Below are 17,315 nucleotides of genomic sequence, written 5' to 3' on the forward strand. Positions count from 1 at the left end.
ACTTTACAATTTAGTCAAATTAACATTAAGATAAATTCAAAGTGCAAGTAACACCCTGAATGTTAGTGTAATGTTTGTACTTTTGACAAACATTACACTAACATTCATGTAGAAGCTTTTTCCAATGTCTTTGTTTATGCTTGAATTCCACTCACTAACCTTGATTTAGTGATAAAAAGTCCAAGAGCTTACACTGTACCTGACAGCGTCTGGTTGAAATTAGTTAAAATACTGGATATTATTTCGAAGGAACACACTCGGCGGTTGGCATAAACTGGTTTGTGACTGGACTGCTATGGCGACTCAAGTTGAGGATGAGGGAGATGATGAAATGGATTTTGGTGACTGGACTCCAGTACGGGGTAGTAGAGGATCAGGAAGAGAACGAAGTAGAAAAGAAGAAAGGTTGTTGGAGACACAAAATGGCAAACGGAGTCTAGAAGAAAATAGTTCAGATGAAAATAATGCAGTTTGCAAGAGGACTGTTGGGCAGGAAACTAAATTGATCATAAAGTTTAGGAAGGAGGATGAAGGAATACATCTTAGTCCGCTAGCTCTATCAAGAGAATTAAAAAAGAAGTTTGGAGAACTGACACTTGCTAAGACTCTGAGAGATGGGAATCTGTTGATCACAGTGAGGAACGAAGAACAGAAAAACAAGGTGATGAGCGCCCACAGTATTTGTAAAAAACTGATTACTGAGGTAAAGATTTTGGGAGAAAATAAAGTAGTAAGAGGGGTGATCACAGGTATCCCAGTGGGAGAAGATCTAGAAAAACTCAGACACAGTATGAATGGAGGTGAAGTAAGTAAAATCAAAAGATTGATGAGAACAGTTGAAGGTGAAAGAGTGGAAAGTCTCTCAGTAATGTTGGAGTTTCAAACACAAGTTCTTCCTGAAAGGGTAAGAGTAGGCTGTATGTGCTTTCCCATTAGGCCATATATCCCTCCTCCTCTCAGGTGTTATAAATGTCAGAGATATGGACACATTGCAGCGGCATGTAGGGGAAAACAAAGATGTCCAAAGTGTGGAGGAGAGCATAATTATGATGAATGTAAAAATGGGAAGGATAAGTGTTGTAATTGTGGAGGGCAACATAGGGTGACTTATGGAGGATGTGAAGTCAGAAGGAAAGCAATGGAAATCGAACAAGTCAAAGCTACTAATAATATAAGTTATGCTGAAGCTGTTAAAAAAGTGAAACCTAAGGAAGTTATAAGGAAAGTTCAACCGAATCCAACAACAGATCAGAGACAGAGTGGAACTGAAACTAGTTTAACAGTTGAAAAGATTCTGTTGTTCATTGCATATGTAATTAATTGTACAGATCAAGTTAAGCACAAAACAGAAAAAATCAAAATAATTGTGAAAGGGGCAGAGAGGTTTTTTGGTATTAAGGACATATCTTGGGAACACATAAATACGAGGTTAGGGGCAGAAGGAAAGGTAGGAGGTCAGGAAGATAAAAACTGATCATCTTACAATGGAACGCTAGAAGCCTTATTGCAAATGGACAGGAGTTTAAAGGATTTATTAGAGATTGTAAAGATGATCTAGATATTATATGTATTCAAGAAACATGGCTTAAACCAAATCTTGATTTTGTTATAAAAGGATATGAAAGCATTAGAAGAGACAGAGAGGGAGGATCTGGAGGAGGGTGTATAACATTTATTAAACAAGGAATTCAGTTTAGATTATTAGCTAAAGGAAGAGAGTTAGAATATATAGTTATTGAAATTTGGACAGTAAATGGACGATTTAAAATAATCAACTTTTATAATCCATGTAAAAGACTATCATTAGATTTAATGGAGGAAATTGGGGTATTTCTAGAGGGTAAAGTTATTTGGTGTGGGGACTTTAATGGGCACAGCTCCTTGTGGAGTCATCATAATGATCAAAATGGGGATATAATAGAAGAAATGATGGATGTTAAAAATTTGGTATGTTTAAATGATGGAAGTGGGACCAGAATTAATTTTAGAGATAACACAGAGTCAGCAATTGATTTAACATTAGTTTCAAATTCGTTAGCAAGTGTTTGTTTGTGGCAAGTTTTAAATAAAACAACTATAGGAAGTGATCATTATCCTATTAGGACTGAAGTAAAGTTAAATATAGAGAGGTATTGTATAAAAGGGATAAAGAAGTGGTCTTTTAGGTCCGCAGACTGGGGAAAATTTAGGAAAAGTAGTGAAATAAAAATGTTAAAAGTAGACATGAACAGTAGCATTGATGATTTAAATTCTTCTATATGTAATGCTATCTTTGAATCAGCTGATCAGGCTATAAGGAAGGAAGGCGGGGGAAGAGACAGAAGGTTGGTGCCCTGGTGGACATCAGAATGTACTAAAGTTATAAAGAAACGAAATAAAGCATTCAAATTATTAAAAAGAAATCATAATTTTCAGAATCTGAATGAATACAAGAAATTGCAAGCAAATGCAATTTATTAAAAATGCAAAAAGAGATTATTGGAGGAGTTTTTGTAATTCAATAGGGAAAGAGACAGATATTTCTAAGGTCTGGGCAACAATTAAAAGGATGAATGGGATTAAGAGAGTGAGTGGATATCCAATACTAAATGATGGAGACATAACAGCAGTTACTGACAGAGAAAAGGCAAAAATGTTAGTAAATACTTTTGTTAAAATCCATAGTTCTGAAAATATTAGTGAAGAAGGAAAAAAAGGAAGGCAAAAGACAATATTGGAGAACAAGAATTTATTGCAACAAATGGAAGATACAAATGATCCATTGAATATGTCTTTTACAATAAATGAGCTAAATAGGGCACTCAAAAAATTTAAGCTATCAGCTCCAGGAAAAGATCAAATTTGTTATGTTATGGTTAGTAATTTAAGTGAGTCTTCTAAAAATATTTTATTAGAAATGTATAACAGGATATGGGAGGACGGGGAACTACCAAAAAGTTGGAAGGAAGCAGTGATTATTCCAATCCGAAAACCAGGGAAAGATGAATCCAAACCAGAAAATTATCGGCCGATAGCGTTAACATCCAACTTATGTAAGATAATGGAGAGAATGATAAATGAAAGATTAACATATTATATAGAAAAGAAGGGACTTATATCGTCTTATCAGAGTGGTTTCAGGAGAGGGAGGAGTACAATGGATCCAGTTTTATGTTTAGAGCATGAAATTAGAAAGGCTCAAGTGAACAAAGAGAGTGTTGTGGCAATATTTTTTGATATTGAGCGAGCATATGATATGATGTGGAGGGAAGGATTATTAATTAAAATTAGAATAATGGGTATAAATGGTCATATGTTTAGATGGATCAAAAATTTCCTAGAAGGAAGACAAATACAAGTGAGGATAGGGAAGGATTATTCTGAGAGTATGAATATAGAAAATGGGACACCACAGGGTAGTATAGTAAGTCCGTTATTGTTTTCAGTGGTAGTTAATGATATGTTTAAAGAAGTAGAGGGTGGAATGGGATTTTCACTTTTTGCTGATGATGGAGCAATGTGGAAAAGAGGAAGAAATTTAGAATTTATTGTTAAAAAGCTTCAGGGAGCAATTTTAGCTGTAGAAAAATGGTCGTATAAATGGGGTTTTAAACTTTCTGTAGAGAAAACTAAAATAATGGTTTTTACAAGGAAAAGAGTTTATGGAAAAACTAAATTAAAATTATATGGACAGGATTTAGAAAGAGTTAAACAATTTAAATTTCTTGGAATGTGGTTTGATGAAAGAATGACATGGGGAGTGCATATTAAGAAAATAATTGATAAATGTAGGAAAGTATTAAATATAATGAGGTGTTTAGTTGGAACGGAGTGGGGAGCTGATAGAAAATCATTAAAAGCAATTTACACTGGGTTAATTAGGTCAGTCTTGGATTATGGATGTATAGTTTATAATTCAACAGCAGATTCAAACCTCCATAAGTTGAATATTATTCAACATCAGGCTTTAAGATTATGTACCGGTGCTTTTAAAACATCTTCAACAGCAGCTTTACAGGTTGAAATGGGAGAAATGCCTCTTAAACTTAGAAGGGATCAATTATCCTTAAATTATTGGTCAAATCTACAGGGACAAAGAAATGATCATCCAACATTAGAAGTACTTAAACATGGCTGGGAAAAGGAAAAGAAACAATTAAAGAGCTTTGGATGGATAATAAACTCTAAAGTTAATGAAATTAATTTAAATCAGTTAGATACATGTCAGGCAGTTCCATTATCTGCGGTTCCACCTTGGATACTTCCTGATGCTGAGGTTGATTTTTCTTTTTTAGAAAAGAACAAAGATAAATTTAACAATATGAATAGATATATAATACAAGAACACTTAAATGAATATTATAACTATATACAAATCTACACAGATGCATCAAAAAATACAGCTAATAAGGTAGGGATAGCATTTATTGTGCCACAGTTTCAAATTAAAGTAGGAAAAAGGATTAGTGATGGAGTCTCGGTGTATACAGGAGAAATGCTTGCCTTGCTATTAGCAGTTCAATGGGTGGAAGAGGTAAGACCAGTAAAATCAATTATTTGCTCAGATTCTAGTTCTTCGTTATTCAGTTTGCAAAATAATAAATCAGATAGTAGACCAGATATATTAATTGAAATACGACAAACACTTTATAGAATCAATATGATGGGGCTAACGGTAAATTTTGTTTGGGTTCCAGCTCATCATGGGGTTAAGGGGAATGAAATGGCAGACAGAATGGCTAAAGAGAGTACTAATCGGGTGAGGATAGATATTAATGTTAGTTTTAATATAACAGAAATAAAGAGTATAATTAAACAAAAAACAAGAGAGAGGTGGCAAAAGTTATGGGAAGAAGAAAAGAAAGGAAGGTGGTTATATAAAATTCAAAAGAATATTGGTCAAATGAGAAGAACAGAAAGAATAAGGAGAGAAGAGATAATTATTTCACGGTTTAGAATCGGACATACTGGACTAAATAGGTCATTATTTTTGATAGGGAAACATCAGACAGGGAAATGTGACTGCGGGGAAGATGAGACAGTGGAACATGCTATTTTGAGCTGTAGGAATTATTTGATGCAAAGAAATAAATTAATTAGAAACCTTAGTAGTATGAAAATGAAATTTGATATTGTAGATTTATTACAAAAAGATTCAGGAAGTAGAGGATATGAGGCCTTATTTTATTTTCTTAAACAGTGTAAGTTGTTTAATAGGATATAGTTTTTGTTTTTTTTTTTGTCATGTGGTCCACACTCCTTACCAGTTGGTGGCGGTAATGCTTACCTAAAGTTTCTTGCCAACCGCCATTAAATTTCAACTAGAAGAAGAAGAAAGAACACACTCTTACTTTGAAGAGATGAATCGGAAGTTGGCAGTGTTTACAAAATGTTTCATCCGGTTTGTGCTATCAGCTAGCACACCTGCTAAAGTTCTGTTATTTTCTCCCTAGTCCGGACCATTTTCTTCCTAGGTGCAACATCAACATGGCTTCTGTGACATCAGCATGATGTTGAGCTAATTAAAATGTGACTTTATTTGCAGTAGTTAGAAGCGGAGCCCTTTCCACTGTTAGCTCGTAGCTGTGTAGTAACAATAGATGTTCTGCAGCATTGATTTATGTCAACAGGTGTTAGCTTTAAGAAAGCAACATTAGTGGGGTGAATTTTCTTTTTGTAAGTATCCTGAATATTTTCCGCCTGTAACCCGTTTATATTAGTCTAAATATCATTGGTTTGACGTATCTGGCTACGATGTGTAAACTTAGCAAGAGTTAAATGCCACACTCTTACTTGTTGGGGGGGGGGAAAAAGAAAACTGTTAGCCTGTCATGATATTCGGCCGTGTGTTGTTGAGCCTCAGTTTGCACAGGTCGAAAAGTGTTTGCTCACAAAGACTGAATATCGTAAAGGAGCTCCGAGTTTGGAAGCTGCATTCAAATTTTACCAACAGCTGTAGTAAATTAGAAGCTCTTAAAACACCGGTACACAGATTCAGACCTCAGGTAAGAAAACAAGCTTCATCCGCCATCAGATTCGTAAATAAAAATGTATGTATGAATAATTACACCATTTGTCTCTGTTTCAGATTACAGTCCAGTCCTGTGTCTGTTTAGCAGCAGTGAGTGTTATGCAGCCAGCCAGCATCTCGTATGAAGGAGAGGCCAACGCTGTGGCCTCTGGTGGTGAAGATGACGAGGAGGAGGGTTGTACAGGTGGGACTGAAACCTTGGTTGAAGTGGAGAGGAGAATGCAACAAGATAAAATTAGTTTAACCAGTCAGGTTGATGCGATCAGCTTGGAGGTCCATGGAAGCATCGCAGACGCTGAAACCTCTACAGGGTTAAGTAAGTGAAACAACGTGGTTTGTTATCGTGTTGTGGCTGAGCTGTCTGGTTGGGTGGTTTAACTCATTCAAATTTGGGGATGACATAGGATCATTGTATGAAATTATGTATTTTTCCATTTTGTTTTCAATTTAGTACCAGTGTTCTTTTTTGTGCTTCCTCTTGTGTGGTCAAGCAAAAAAAATTGCAACAATCGTTGTTAAAGGCTACACATTTTTATAACGCCTTTTATGTGTTTATTATCTGCAGCTCCAGCTGCGTCAAGTGAAAAAAAATCAAAGAGGAAGATGAGGAGAGAGAGGATAAAGCTGATGAGGAGGAAGCTGAAATCAGCTGAAGCGTCTGCCAGTTTAATGTCGGAGCTTCCGTTTGCTCTGACCAGTCCCACCACATGGAAAGAGCTTGGCTGTATGTGCACCTTAGCTTTTCTCCAACTGTGTCAGTTTGACTAACGTTGACCTGGCTGAATTAAAACCTGCTGGCCCGCTGTCTGCTTTCAGTTTCATGTAACTTATCTCCTCATATGTGTATAAGTTCCCACACCAGAGACATCAGAGAAGAAGAGGAAGAGAAAAAGAGGAGACATAGAGGGCAGAGTGGACAGCGAGGAGGATGGTGACCAGAAGAAAAAAAAGAAAGAGAGCCAAAGACCAAACTACTTTGTGTCCATACCCATTACCAACGCTGAGGTAGGAAAACCTGAAGTCGGCGCTAGTCTCCATATATTTTTGTGTTTGTCTGCAACGCTTAGGTGTACACTTAAAACACCCTGCTAAAGAGGAAAAGTCCACCCTGTCTTTTTATGCCTATAAAGGTTATTTTCTTTTCCTGACTAATTTGTATCTAGTATTTGAACTGAAACGTACCTATATTGTGACCACAAACGAGAGCTCAATTGAAATAATTGTGTATTTTGTTTGAATTAAAATGTTACATTTCGCAGCTCTCTCATTTGTTTTCCACAGCATCCTCTCTCTTATTGTTCATAATAAAGTGGATATTTAATTTCCAGGAGTAAATTTTGTGTTTGTCAGAGTAAATAAACGTCTTTCTGTTGCCAGTAACTGAAAGCAAATGTTTCCAACGGCAGATAAAGTCACTTGTGAAAGAGGTGCAAGAGGCCGTGCTTCGGCAGGAGCCCCGACTCGCCAAAGCCATGATCCCAGTCCCGACCCTTCACATCACACTACTGGTCACTCATCTGGCCAGTGAGGAGCAAGTAGAGCTGTGAGTAAGAAATGATTAGAAATTTGAACGCAAAACATTGAGAAAATTGTTATGTTGATCAATTAGAAACAAAAACAAGCTTTTCTGACATCAGGAATATTCACTCTTGTTGATTTTTCTCTCTCAGTTTCCTCCAGTGCAGCAGGGCTGCTTACCTAATGAAAGAGAAATTCAGATGATGTTTAGAGATGATTTAATACCCAGGGATTATGTGAAGCAACGGCAGAGACCAGGGGAAATATTAACTAAATGAAGGGATTGTGACTACAGCTGTCCTTTTTTTATCTAAAAGAACACACGCACGTCTAATAACATATTCTATTCTGAAATTGAATCAAACAGAGACCCATCAGATTAATTTAAGCCAACATGTATATTCGTGTAGTACGTGCAGTATTGTGCTGAGGTTCTTTTTAGCTGAGTTGTTTTGCCGTTTTTTTCATTCTCAATGCAAGTCGGCCATTTAAGCATTCCAGTAGTTATTGGCAAAATGTAATATCAAAAAAAGTCTGGAATTTAGTTTTATGATTATCTAGGTATAGATGAGTAAAAAAAAAAAAAGAGAGAGAATAGAGGATGGATAAATATTTGACTTTCTTACATTTTTCCATCTTTAATATTTAAAATAGTTTCTAAAAAATGTGTGTTTTGACATTGATTTATGGTAATCGGACTCAGTTTGTCTTTGATTTGCCAAATCACACCTTGATTTTGACATTTTACCCTCCCGTATTTTGCACTAACTAATTGAATACTCAAAAAATTCAAATTGGGTCATCACTTTAAATTCAGGTTCAACTGGATCAAGTGGTTCTTAAATGAGGTGTAAACTACCAGCCAAACCCTTTGGTTTTAGGAACTTTTTGAGGCAACATAAACAGTTCATATTTATGTACTTGATAACATACAAAAATTTGGGTTAAATGAAAATTACGTTTAATATCTAATTAAAGGTAGCTATTTTTAATCTGTCAAACAAGCATTATTGAAACATATTCCAATTTATTAAATAGAACTCTACATGATACCTTTGAACTGTTTTAACCAAATGAAATGTAAACATATTGATAACAGTCATGCTACTGTTACACAATAATCATCTGTTCAGTATTTACTTTCTATGCACATTCTTTGGCACATGTATTATCAAAATATTTAAATTAGAAATATTCAATAAACTGCATAAACTTGTATGCAGCCACAATGCTCCCAGTTTTGTACTGATGTGGGAAGTAAAAGCTGCCCTGTTATTCTAAAAAACCAGCAGCTCAGATTGAAGCTGATCCATCTCAGTATGTTTCCACAGCATGTCATGCAGAGATACATATTCAAAATCTGCATGAGGAAGACTCTGTCTTTAATAACTTATGTTATTACGTAACACGGCAGGGAGAGGTGGGGGGGGGATTAGGCTTCGACCTGCTCTGTGTGTACTGACGTGGGTGTTATTATTATTATTATTATTATTTATTTCTCAGTGCGGCTGCCGTGCTGGCACAGGCCGAGCCGTCAGTGGCCGAGCTGCTGGGGGGGCGGGACCTGGTGCTGCCCTTCTCGGGAATCCGTCATTTCAGGAAGGAGGTGATGTTTGTTGGGCTGGACGGCGGAGAACACAGACCCACACTGGACAGCCTCGCAGGTCAGAGTCTGTTATCAGCGCTTCTACATAGCAGTCAGACAAGTGTGAAGGTTGCTAATTAGGAATTATGTCTTTATTATTAATTAGGAATTATGTCTTTATTATTATTGAGCGTGCTTCATTAAGTTTTAGTGTGATAGGTTTTGTTTGTGGTGCTCTCTGGGGGGATGCTTGAAGTCAGGCTTGCTTCTGCATCTGTTTGTTGTCTTTGTTAATAATTTTAACTTTATTGCAGCTGGATGATCTTTCTAATAAGCTAACTGTGTGACAGACATATCTAGGTGGCTTGAAGTAAATTTAGCATTTTGGGATTCAAAAAGTAACATCTGAACTTTATCACCTGGGAACAAAGTCAGAGCTTTAACACACCTCACTAATTACATCTAGTCATAGAATGAGCAATTCAGTGGGTTTTTCACTGTGTTTAAAGCTGTATGTGTCTCTCTGTGCATATGTATGTGAATAATTTGTTTGAATGTATAATTTGGATGTGTGCCTGTGGTTGAAATGCTAAGCCAACATTTCTAAGATTATTCTCACCAGCTGAAACAAGAATGATCTCTAAATTCAAAACTACACTCTTCAGTTTATTTAGAAATATGGATTGTTTTCAAGCAGTAGAAACGTGGACAAGTATGACACACAATAAGGAAGCTTAACAAGTTTGCCATTGTTGAGATATTAGATTATTATTATTATTATACATTTTCCTTTTTTTGTCTAATTTTAAAAGGTTTTATTTAGTGTGGCCCAGGTATTTTTCAGCTTCACATCCATGATATTTACTTCTCATATTTGGGCAAATGCTACTAATATTCTGGTAAATTCCACTTCCATGGATAGAGTTAATCTGCACCATCCACCATGAACGGGTCGCTTTGAGAGTCTCACTGTATGATACTCTGCAGTACAAATTCAGTCTTACTGTATTAAAGCATAAATTTAATACAGTATAAATCAGATAGATTAGCTTATCTACCTGATTTAAAAGAAAAAATGTACAGCTTGAACTAATTACTTGCGTAACCATCCTACTGATGCTAAAATAGTGCGACACATTGATTACTGCAGTTAACCATTTTCTGTAAGATTTACTTTTTTGATTTAGATTTACTAACAAATAGAAATTATTCAGATCATAAAGACAATCTCAATTCTGTAGTAATGTATGTAAATTACTGTATGATTGGATTAAATTAATTTTGTTTCTGGAAAGTGCTTGAGACCGCATGTTTTGGAAATTGGTACTCTATAAATAAACTGAACTAAACTGAATTGAAGTTGTAGCTTTCAGGAATATTTCCCCCTTTTTTTCCATCCTCCTCTAATTGGATAAAGACGAGTATAATAAAGCGATTATTAGCTCCCCTGCACTCTGCTGCTTAACAGACATGCTGTGTCGTGTTTTCCTGCTGTAGTTTTAAAACCTGGTTCTTTTGCAGCTATTCTGGATGTTTCTTTACTTCCAGCTCTATGCGCATCCGTGTTTTTGACAAGCAGAAAGGGTTCCAAACCGCCAGATTTGTCTTGTTGTTGGAAGCAGCTGAACATTTTTAGTATTTTTATTTATTTATTTATTTATTTATTTATTTATTTATTTATTTATTTATTTACTTATTTTTATCCTGCTGAGCAGCAACAGGTTTGCTAAGGTGGTGCTGTGTTGCTTTAGCCTCATTACAGTCAGAGAAAATTAGTCATTCTTTTCTCCGCCCTTTTAATGAAAAAATATGTTAAACAGCGGGAAATGTCAAATCGTCGTGGTTTTGAAACCATAATTTTAAAAATGTTATTATAGTTTGAAAGCAGTAACGAGAGCCTGCCTGCCTTCCATACAAATCTACTCTACATCAGCACTTTCTGCATTTTTCCTCTCTGGCGTGTTACCTTTCTAAATCAGGTACTAATTATTTTAGACTATCTGTCCAAATGCATTTGGTTAGTTATAAGATGTAACTTCTTCCTGCATTTTTTTTTTGAAAATTTTACAAAGACATCGTATCACTAAAATGACTTTTTGTCAAATGCTTTGAGTGCAGCATAAACATTCCTCGTCTGATACAATTCGTTATGCTAACTACAACCAAAAGTTGAGGTTCTGAAGTCTTTGTATCCTTGTGAGGTCCTGCATGCAGGAGCATTTTACACAAGTTAGATCTTAGCATCTTGTATCTAAGGTAAAACATGGTTGATAGAAGAAGAGAGGCTGGTATTTTTGTTTTTAATCTCGAACTGAATTTCCATGTAGCAGCTGGAACAAACGAAGGATAAGACGGCAAGTTAGAGCCTCTTGTCATCCTGTCTGCTCTCTTCACCGCTGCTATTGATTATATACTAACCTTTCTCTCCCTGCAGAGTTTCTCTTCTAAAAATACCTCTCTAGCTTTCCACTAACCCTCATCAGCTGGTGGGTGTTTGTTTTCTGCATGTGTTTATCTGTCTTTGCAGCCTATTTGTTTACGAGTTTGCTTGTTTTTTTTTTTTATCTTTTATGTGATTTGCCTACAGTGCAGTGTTTTCCATTACCTGTGAACTAACATTGTTCCCCTTTTGATATTGGCAATGAAGCTATTGTGTTAATTGTTTTTACTTTACTTTCCAGCTGTAATTATTGTTGTGTTTTTATTCTAATTTTGCAGCAAAGTCTGAATTGGGGGGAAAATAAAAATGCATATCTTACATGCGTGTTGCAGAGTTGGTGCGCAGGCGTTTCGAGGAGCAAGGTCTCCTGCAGGGAGACTGCCGTGACTTCGAGCCCCACCTCACCGTCATGAAGCTGTCAAGAGCATCAAAACTCCGATTTCAGGCATGAACCTGCAACAAACGTACAGAAAATGCAACAAAATTGTATTTGTTTTCATTTTAGTTTTCTCCCATGAAGCCCAGTTTTTCTTCTTTTTTATTATTTGCTAAAAAGATAACGACTCACTAATAAACTTTTAAATAAATCTTTCAACCTTCCTTTCAGTTGTTTTTGAAAAGTTTATCTTGCATAATTATTGCTCTTGTTAACCCCCAGCCGTTATAAGTTCATGTGAATATGGATTTGTTTCGTCATTTTCATCTCAGATCAATGCAGGGAATGAAGAAGAAGAACATCACAATATGTGACGTTATGTAAATACCATGCACAGTAATGGGAATCTGACATAAATAGAAGAAGCAAAAAGAAATGTCTCTGTTAGAATAGAAGTGTCACAAGACAGGAAGAACTGCATCTATATATATATATATATTTATCCTGTTGACATTTGATGGAAGCTCTTCCTGTCTGGCGCCTACCAGACAATGTCACTGTTGTGTTACCAAGAGGATGTAAGTGTCATAAAACGGATGATTTATTCACTAAGAACTATTTTTATTTTCTTATCTCCACCAGGGAATAAAACGAGTGGAGCCAGGCCTTTACTCCGACTACACAGACAAGTAAGTACTCCATTCGTCTGCAAGCAGCCCGTACCAAAGCAGTGGGATGCATAGATTTTGTTTGATGGGATTTTGTGGGTATTAACACTGGCTCATTAGATGGCAGTAATTTATGCTGTTTGAGACTGGTTTAGAGCATTTGTAAAATATGTTTTGCTGCTTTTTATGAATGTATGAATAATACATTGGTGTAACAACAAATTATTATCAAGGCCCAACTTCATGCCGGATTAAGAGGGTCGCGACTCTAACGTCCGTGCAATCTCTGTTGGATTTTGGCAAATCTAGAAAAACAAATTCCAGTAGGAAGTTAATCCAGTACGCAGTCTGAAGCTGTCTTTGCAGTTATGTAAATGTATTATTTATTCAATGAGCAGCCAATCGCACATGTTCCTTCTCATTCATCAGCTTTATTAAAGAGGATGCCGGGATTTATTTAGACAGTTACATTATACCTTTGAGCTGCAGACAGGAAACCTGTTTTCTGTCAACCAGTGGCCAGTATACATGCGCAATTTGGAGTAGTTTGTGCTTCTGGGGGTCACAACAACAGGGAGATCAGCTCACACCGATCTCCTTGTACAAGAGGCCTGATCGTGGTACTATAGTTGGATGTGTTTTGGAGGACTTCTCCAAATTCCTACAGAGGATCCACTTTTTGGATGATTTGTGTTGTTATGGTGAAATCTTAATCTGGTGTGAGGGGGGGCCCTTAACCAAATGTATTAACGCCGCAAACCAAATCTAATCACCTGTGTATCATTTGTTTTTTGGTGCTGATTGCTTTAAGACGGTTGTAAAAACTGATGTGCAATCTTTCTTTAACGCTCAGATTTTTTGGAAACCAGAGAGTGGAGCGTTTGGATTTGTGTTCCATGTTAAAAAAGAAGCAGCAAGACGGATATTACCACACCGAGACTTCACTACAACTAGGTAAGTGTGAGTCTCCGGTTCTTCACAGATCCACCAGAGGGCGCCGTCACTGTGCGTATAGGATTGTGAATTTCCTCGTCCATGTAGGTTTTAATATCAACAGGTAAAATCGTCTCAGCACCCTGTTTTCGGATTTAATTGCCTTCATTTGTGTCTCCATCATTGAAGCTGAGCCGTCGTCCGTATTTGTTATTCATTACAGCGTGTGAAGCTTGGACTGATTTATGTTGCAGAGGGTCGGTAAACCTGGAGGTTGTTTTGTTCAACACGGTAGCCAGGTGACCGTTTGATTGGGAGAGTTTTCATAGAGTCATGTTTTTTAAACACCATTTAAGCTCACCTGGGCATCAAAGGTTCGACGTAAGACAAACTGGCATAATGGAGCGCGGTGGGGTTCCTCTGGAGCTCATTTCCATTTCAGACTCTGCTTCCCAGTTGCTCATTACCGCCCTGCCAGCGCTGTGTAGTAAACCCCGGTCATGCTGTAAAATACAAGCGCAAGGGCTAATGAAAGTAGTACAGAAGGTGTGCGAGTTACAGCTGTGGTGCTTTAGGAAATAAAGTCGTTTTTTAGTAGGTTTAACATGTGTTTATGTAGATTTTGAAGCAGTGTGTCGTTGATGTAGCCGGAAGGCTCAGTGACTCACTGAGCAGCTTGTTAATGAATTTCAGTTTTTTCAACTCATTACATAATGGGTACAAAACATTTGTCCGTCCATATGCGTTCCTGTAAGTAGGTCCTAAAGTTTGATTGGGTGTAATTTGTTGCTAAAACATGCAGTCATAATTCACAGTTGGACCATATGCTTTTTTTCCCAATAAATGTGAGTCTTATTAAAAGTGAATATTGCAAAAACGCTCGGAAAGTGATTGCGGGATTTGGTAAAGACTAAATACAGCAGATTGATGTATTTGAGCAATTAAAATCTGTCAGCTTGTTGCTGCTTGATGCAAATAAGTCTTTGGGAAAAATTGAATATCACACAAATCTTAAAATTCGTGTAATTTTAAGATTTACACAACTGATCCTCTCTCAGAAATCAGAGAGTATCAGCCCTCTGAAATATGTTCATGTAGTATACAGTAATGATCACTGAGCAGCTGTCCTGCTCTCATTATTCTCATCATTACCCTAAGAGAATAACAAGCTTCTCACTTTGTATTTGGTTCTGGAGTTGCTTAATACAAGCAATGCAACAGTTGTAGTCCTTATCATGGATACGTCCATGTGTGGTGGCTTCTGTAATGGGTTTATACGTGGATGCAGTTTTCCCTCATGGTACAACGCTTTTTCCTTCCACAGATCTTTCTAGTAACATTCTTGGATGCAACTTCTTTAGCGATTTCATCTCCTTCCATCCAGTCTCAGATTTTTTTCTGGTACCATATGTAGGGCCTTCATGCTGTACCTGCATTTGCCTTAAATTAATAATGAATGCTGATATTTTGTCATTATAAATGACTGAAAGTATGAAAAGGTTTTACATTTTTACCTGAAAAATGTGGAGGTATCCTAAAGCCAGCAGTCCTCTGAATTTTGAAAGTGATTTTCAGTCAAATTTTCAATAAAACCATTTTCAAAATTTTATTGAAATGTTATTTTCTTTTTTAATTGTATTATTCTAATTTTTAAATTAAGCTTTACTTATAATCTGAATTACAGAAATAAATGAACAGTTTCATGATGTGCTAATTAGATTAATTTCACCAGTTATTACATGTCCAATAATAATAATAATAAATAATAGTCCCAGGTCACTTACCAGCATCATTACAGCTGTCATTTGTCACTGCTGTTTTAACACAGAGTTACACAATGCTGTCCCTCCCCCACCTGTTTCTGCACACTTCCAGTGTTTCTCCTGTTTTTTGGTACAAAAAATACAAATTTGACTGTAGAAATATTTCTGACCGCAAATCCTGAAGGCGGCTTCAGTGTGGGAACTCGATGAGCGCCATCCATCACTCTTATTAAAGTAAAACTGGTTTGAAACTACAGTAAGCAAGAAGGTCAATTTCATTATGCATCTGACTGCAGCCTCCACCCCAGCAGTTAGCCTGACTAATTAAGCAACTAATATCAGCTTCATAACTCATTAGTGTCAACATCATCATCATCATATCTTTATTCCAGACACAAAAAAGGTCCAAAGTAAAAGGATAAAACAAACAAATAAAAAATTATATTCTCCACAATAAACAAGTGCAAATTACTAATAAGTTTAACAAGAGCTTTACCTTCTGTTAATTATGCTTACCAGTAGGTAAAGGTAATCAAAGTGTTATTTATTTCTTGCAGCAGCATAAATAACTATTGCTTTACTGCTTAAAATAAAATAAAATAGATCATAATTTAGTTAAACCATTAACATGCAATTTAAGCCTCAAGTAAGAGAAACAGCTGACTTTTAAATAATAAAATAAAGTGTAGAAAATGTAAATTGTCACTTTCATTCGAGCCAACAGGATCAACGTGTTATTCACACTGACTATCACAGGTTGACGAAGAGTAGCAAAACGGCGCTTCCTTTATTCCACTGTCAGGTTTACTAATAGCTGTGGGTGTGGGGGTGTGTGAGTGACGGAGATCTGTCAGTTTCAGTAGAAGTGGGCTGCCACGGTGTTTCGTGGATCACTGGATTTCACAGGAGAGCGGCAGTGTGTGTGTGTGTACGTGTGTGTGTGCGTGGGGAGTGAGAAACTGAGCAGAAGGATGTTTACCTCACACATCCCTTCATCAAAAGGAAGCTTGTGGTTTTGCGAAGAGCTTCCCCAAAACAAGACATGCATATTTAAAGCTGAACATCATCTGGCACTTCTGCTGTTTCGCAGCAGAGGATGATAAACTGGAGCGTTTACAAACAGAGTGGTGATTCTTGCTGGTAGAAGTGAAGGGAATTGCTCAGATAAACATACTTTTGTACATTTCTCTTCCCATCATTGTTCCAGAAGTTATGAAATTAACAATTTAAGGATGCCCAGTCGAATAAAAACCTCATTTTGATTAAGCATGTGGCGACAGTCGAGAGTAAGAACTCTATTTGTAGATAGAAAGTAAAGTAGGTAGAAAATAAGCCAACAAAAGAACAACAAGCATAGTGACTTGAAAAAAGTAAACATTTTGTAGCAAAACTACACAAATAAAGAGTAATTTGAAAAAATCTAATAATTTGACAGAAGTGGGTATTCCCCGTTTGTTCCTAATGTTAAAAATAATTAGTAAGATGTAAAACATCAGAATTCATACTTCGAATGCTCCCACGTTCTTTTGCGCTCTGAAGATCTTTTTTGAAAACAACAAAAACCTCCTCAAATGATAATCAGTGGAAATAATGTTAATTAGGTGTGTGCAATCTTCCCAACAATTAAAAAAGAAGCAACTGATGATGCATCTGAATATTATTGCTACTTTTTAAATATACCCTTGGGTAATATAATAGTGGAAGTCACATAGAGAGAGAACAAATAAAAAAAATGCATGCGCCCTCGTTGATTTAAAAGTCTTGTTTACCCGTTTTTCCCTGCAAAAATCTACGACTCTTTTTTATTTTGTTGATATATCGCTCCTCACATGTGTTTATAGAGGTCTTTTCTTCAAGCTGTTCTGTCACAGTAATGCTGTACATGTACCTGATGATAACCATAATTTGCTTCAGCGTTACTGCTGACCAGAGCTTTGCAGAGCTTCTGTAAAGGAGCTCGAGACTTGCAGGTTGCAGACCCCTGCTCTGGGTGGAAGCTGAAACCTTTCTTAAAAAAAAAAA

General features: G+C 36.5%; 1 protein-coding gene across 3 annotated transcripts in view; it reads left to right on the top strand.

Moving 5' to 3' along the window:
* The first annotated feature begins 5,333 nt into the window (after positions 1-5,333).
* akap7 (A kinase (PRKA) anchor protein 7) overlaps positions 5,334-17,315 on the top strand; it is a 50,470-nt gene continuing 38,488 nt past the window's right edge. Inside the window, exons 1-9 of one of the 3 annotated variants that reach the window (XM_008398105.3) lie at positions 5,334-5,984; positions 6,068-6,326; positions 6,576-6,734; positions 6,861-7,015; positions 7,417-7,553; positions 9,032-9,192; positions 11,886-11,998; positions 12,572-12,618; positions 13,451-13,551. In XM_008398105.3, the coding sequence (XP_008396327.2) occupies positions 5,811-5,984; positions 6,068-6,326; positions 6,576-6,734; positions 6,861-7,015; positions 7,417-7,553; positions 9,032-9,192; positions 11,886-11,998; positions 12,572-12,618; positions 13,451-13,551 (1,306 nt within the window). In that variant the 5' untranslated portion in view covers positions 5,334-5,810. The remainder of the gene's footprint in view (positions 5,985-6,067; positions 6,327-6,575; positions 6,735-6,860; positions 7,016-7,416; positions 7,554-9,031; positions 9,193-11,885; positions 11,999-12,571; positions 12,619-13,450; positions 13,552-17,315) is intronic. The other 2 variants (XM_008398106.3, XM_008398108.3) reach the window with 2 other exon arrangements.

Source organism: Poecilia reticulata, chromosome 21, assembly GCF_904066995.2.
Source record: "Poecilia reticulata chromosome 21, P_reticulata-male-v2, whole genome shotgun sequence".
Taxonomy (NCBI): Eukaryota; Metazoa; Chordata; class Actinopteri; order Cyprinodontiformes; family Poeciliidae; genus Poecilia; species Poecilia reticulata.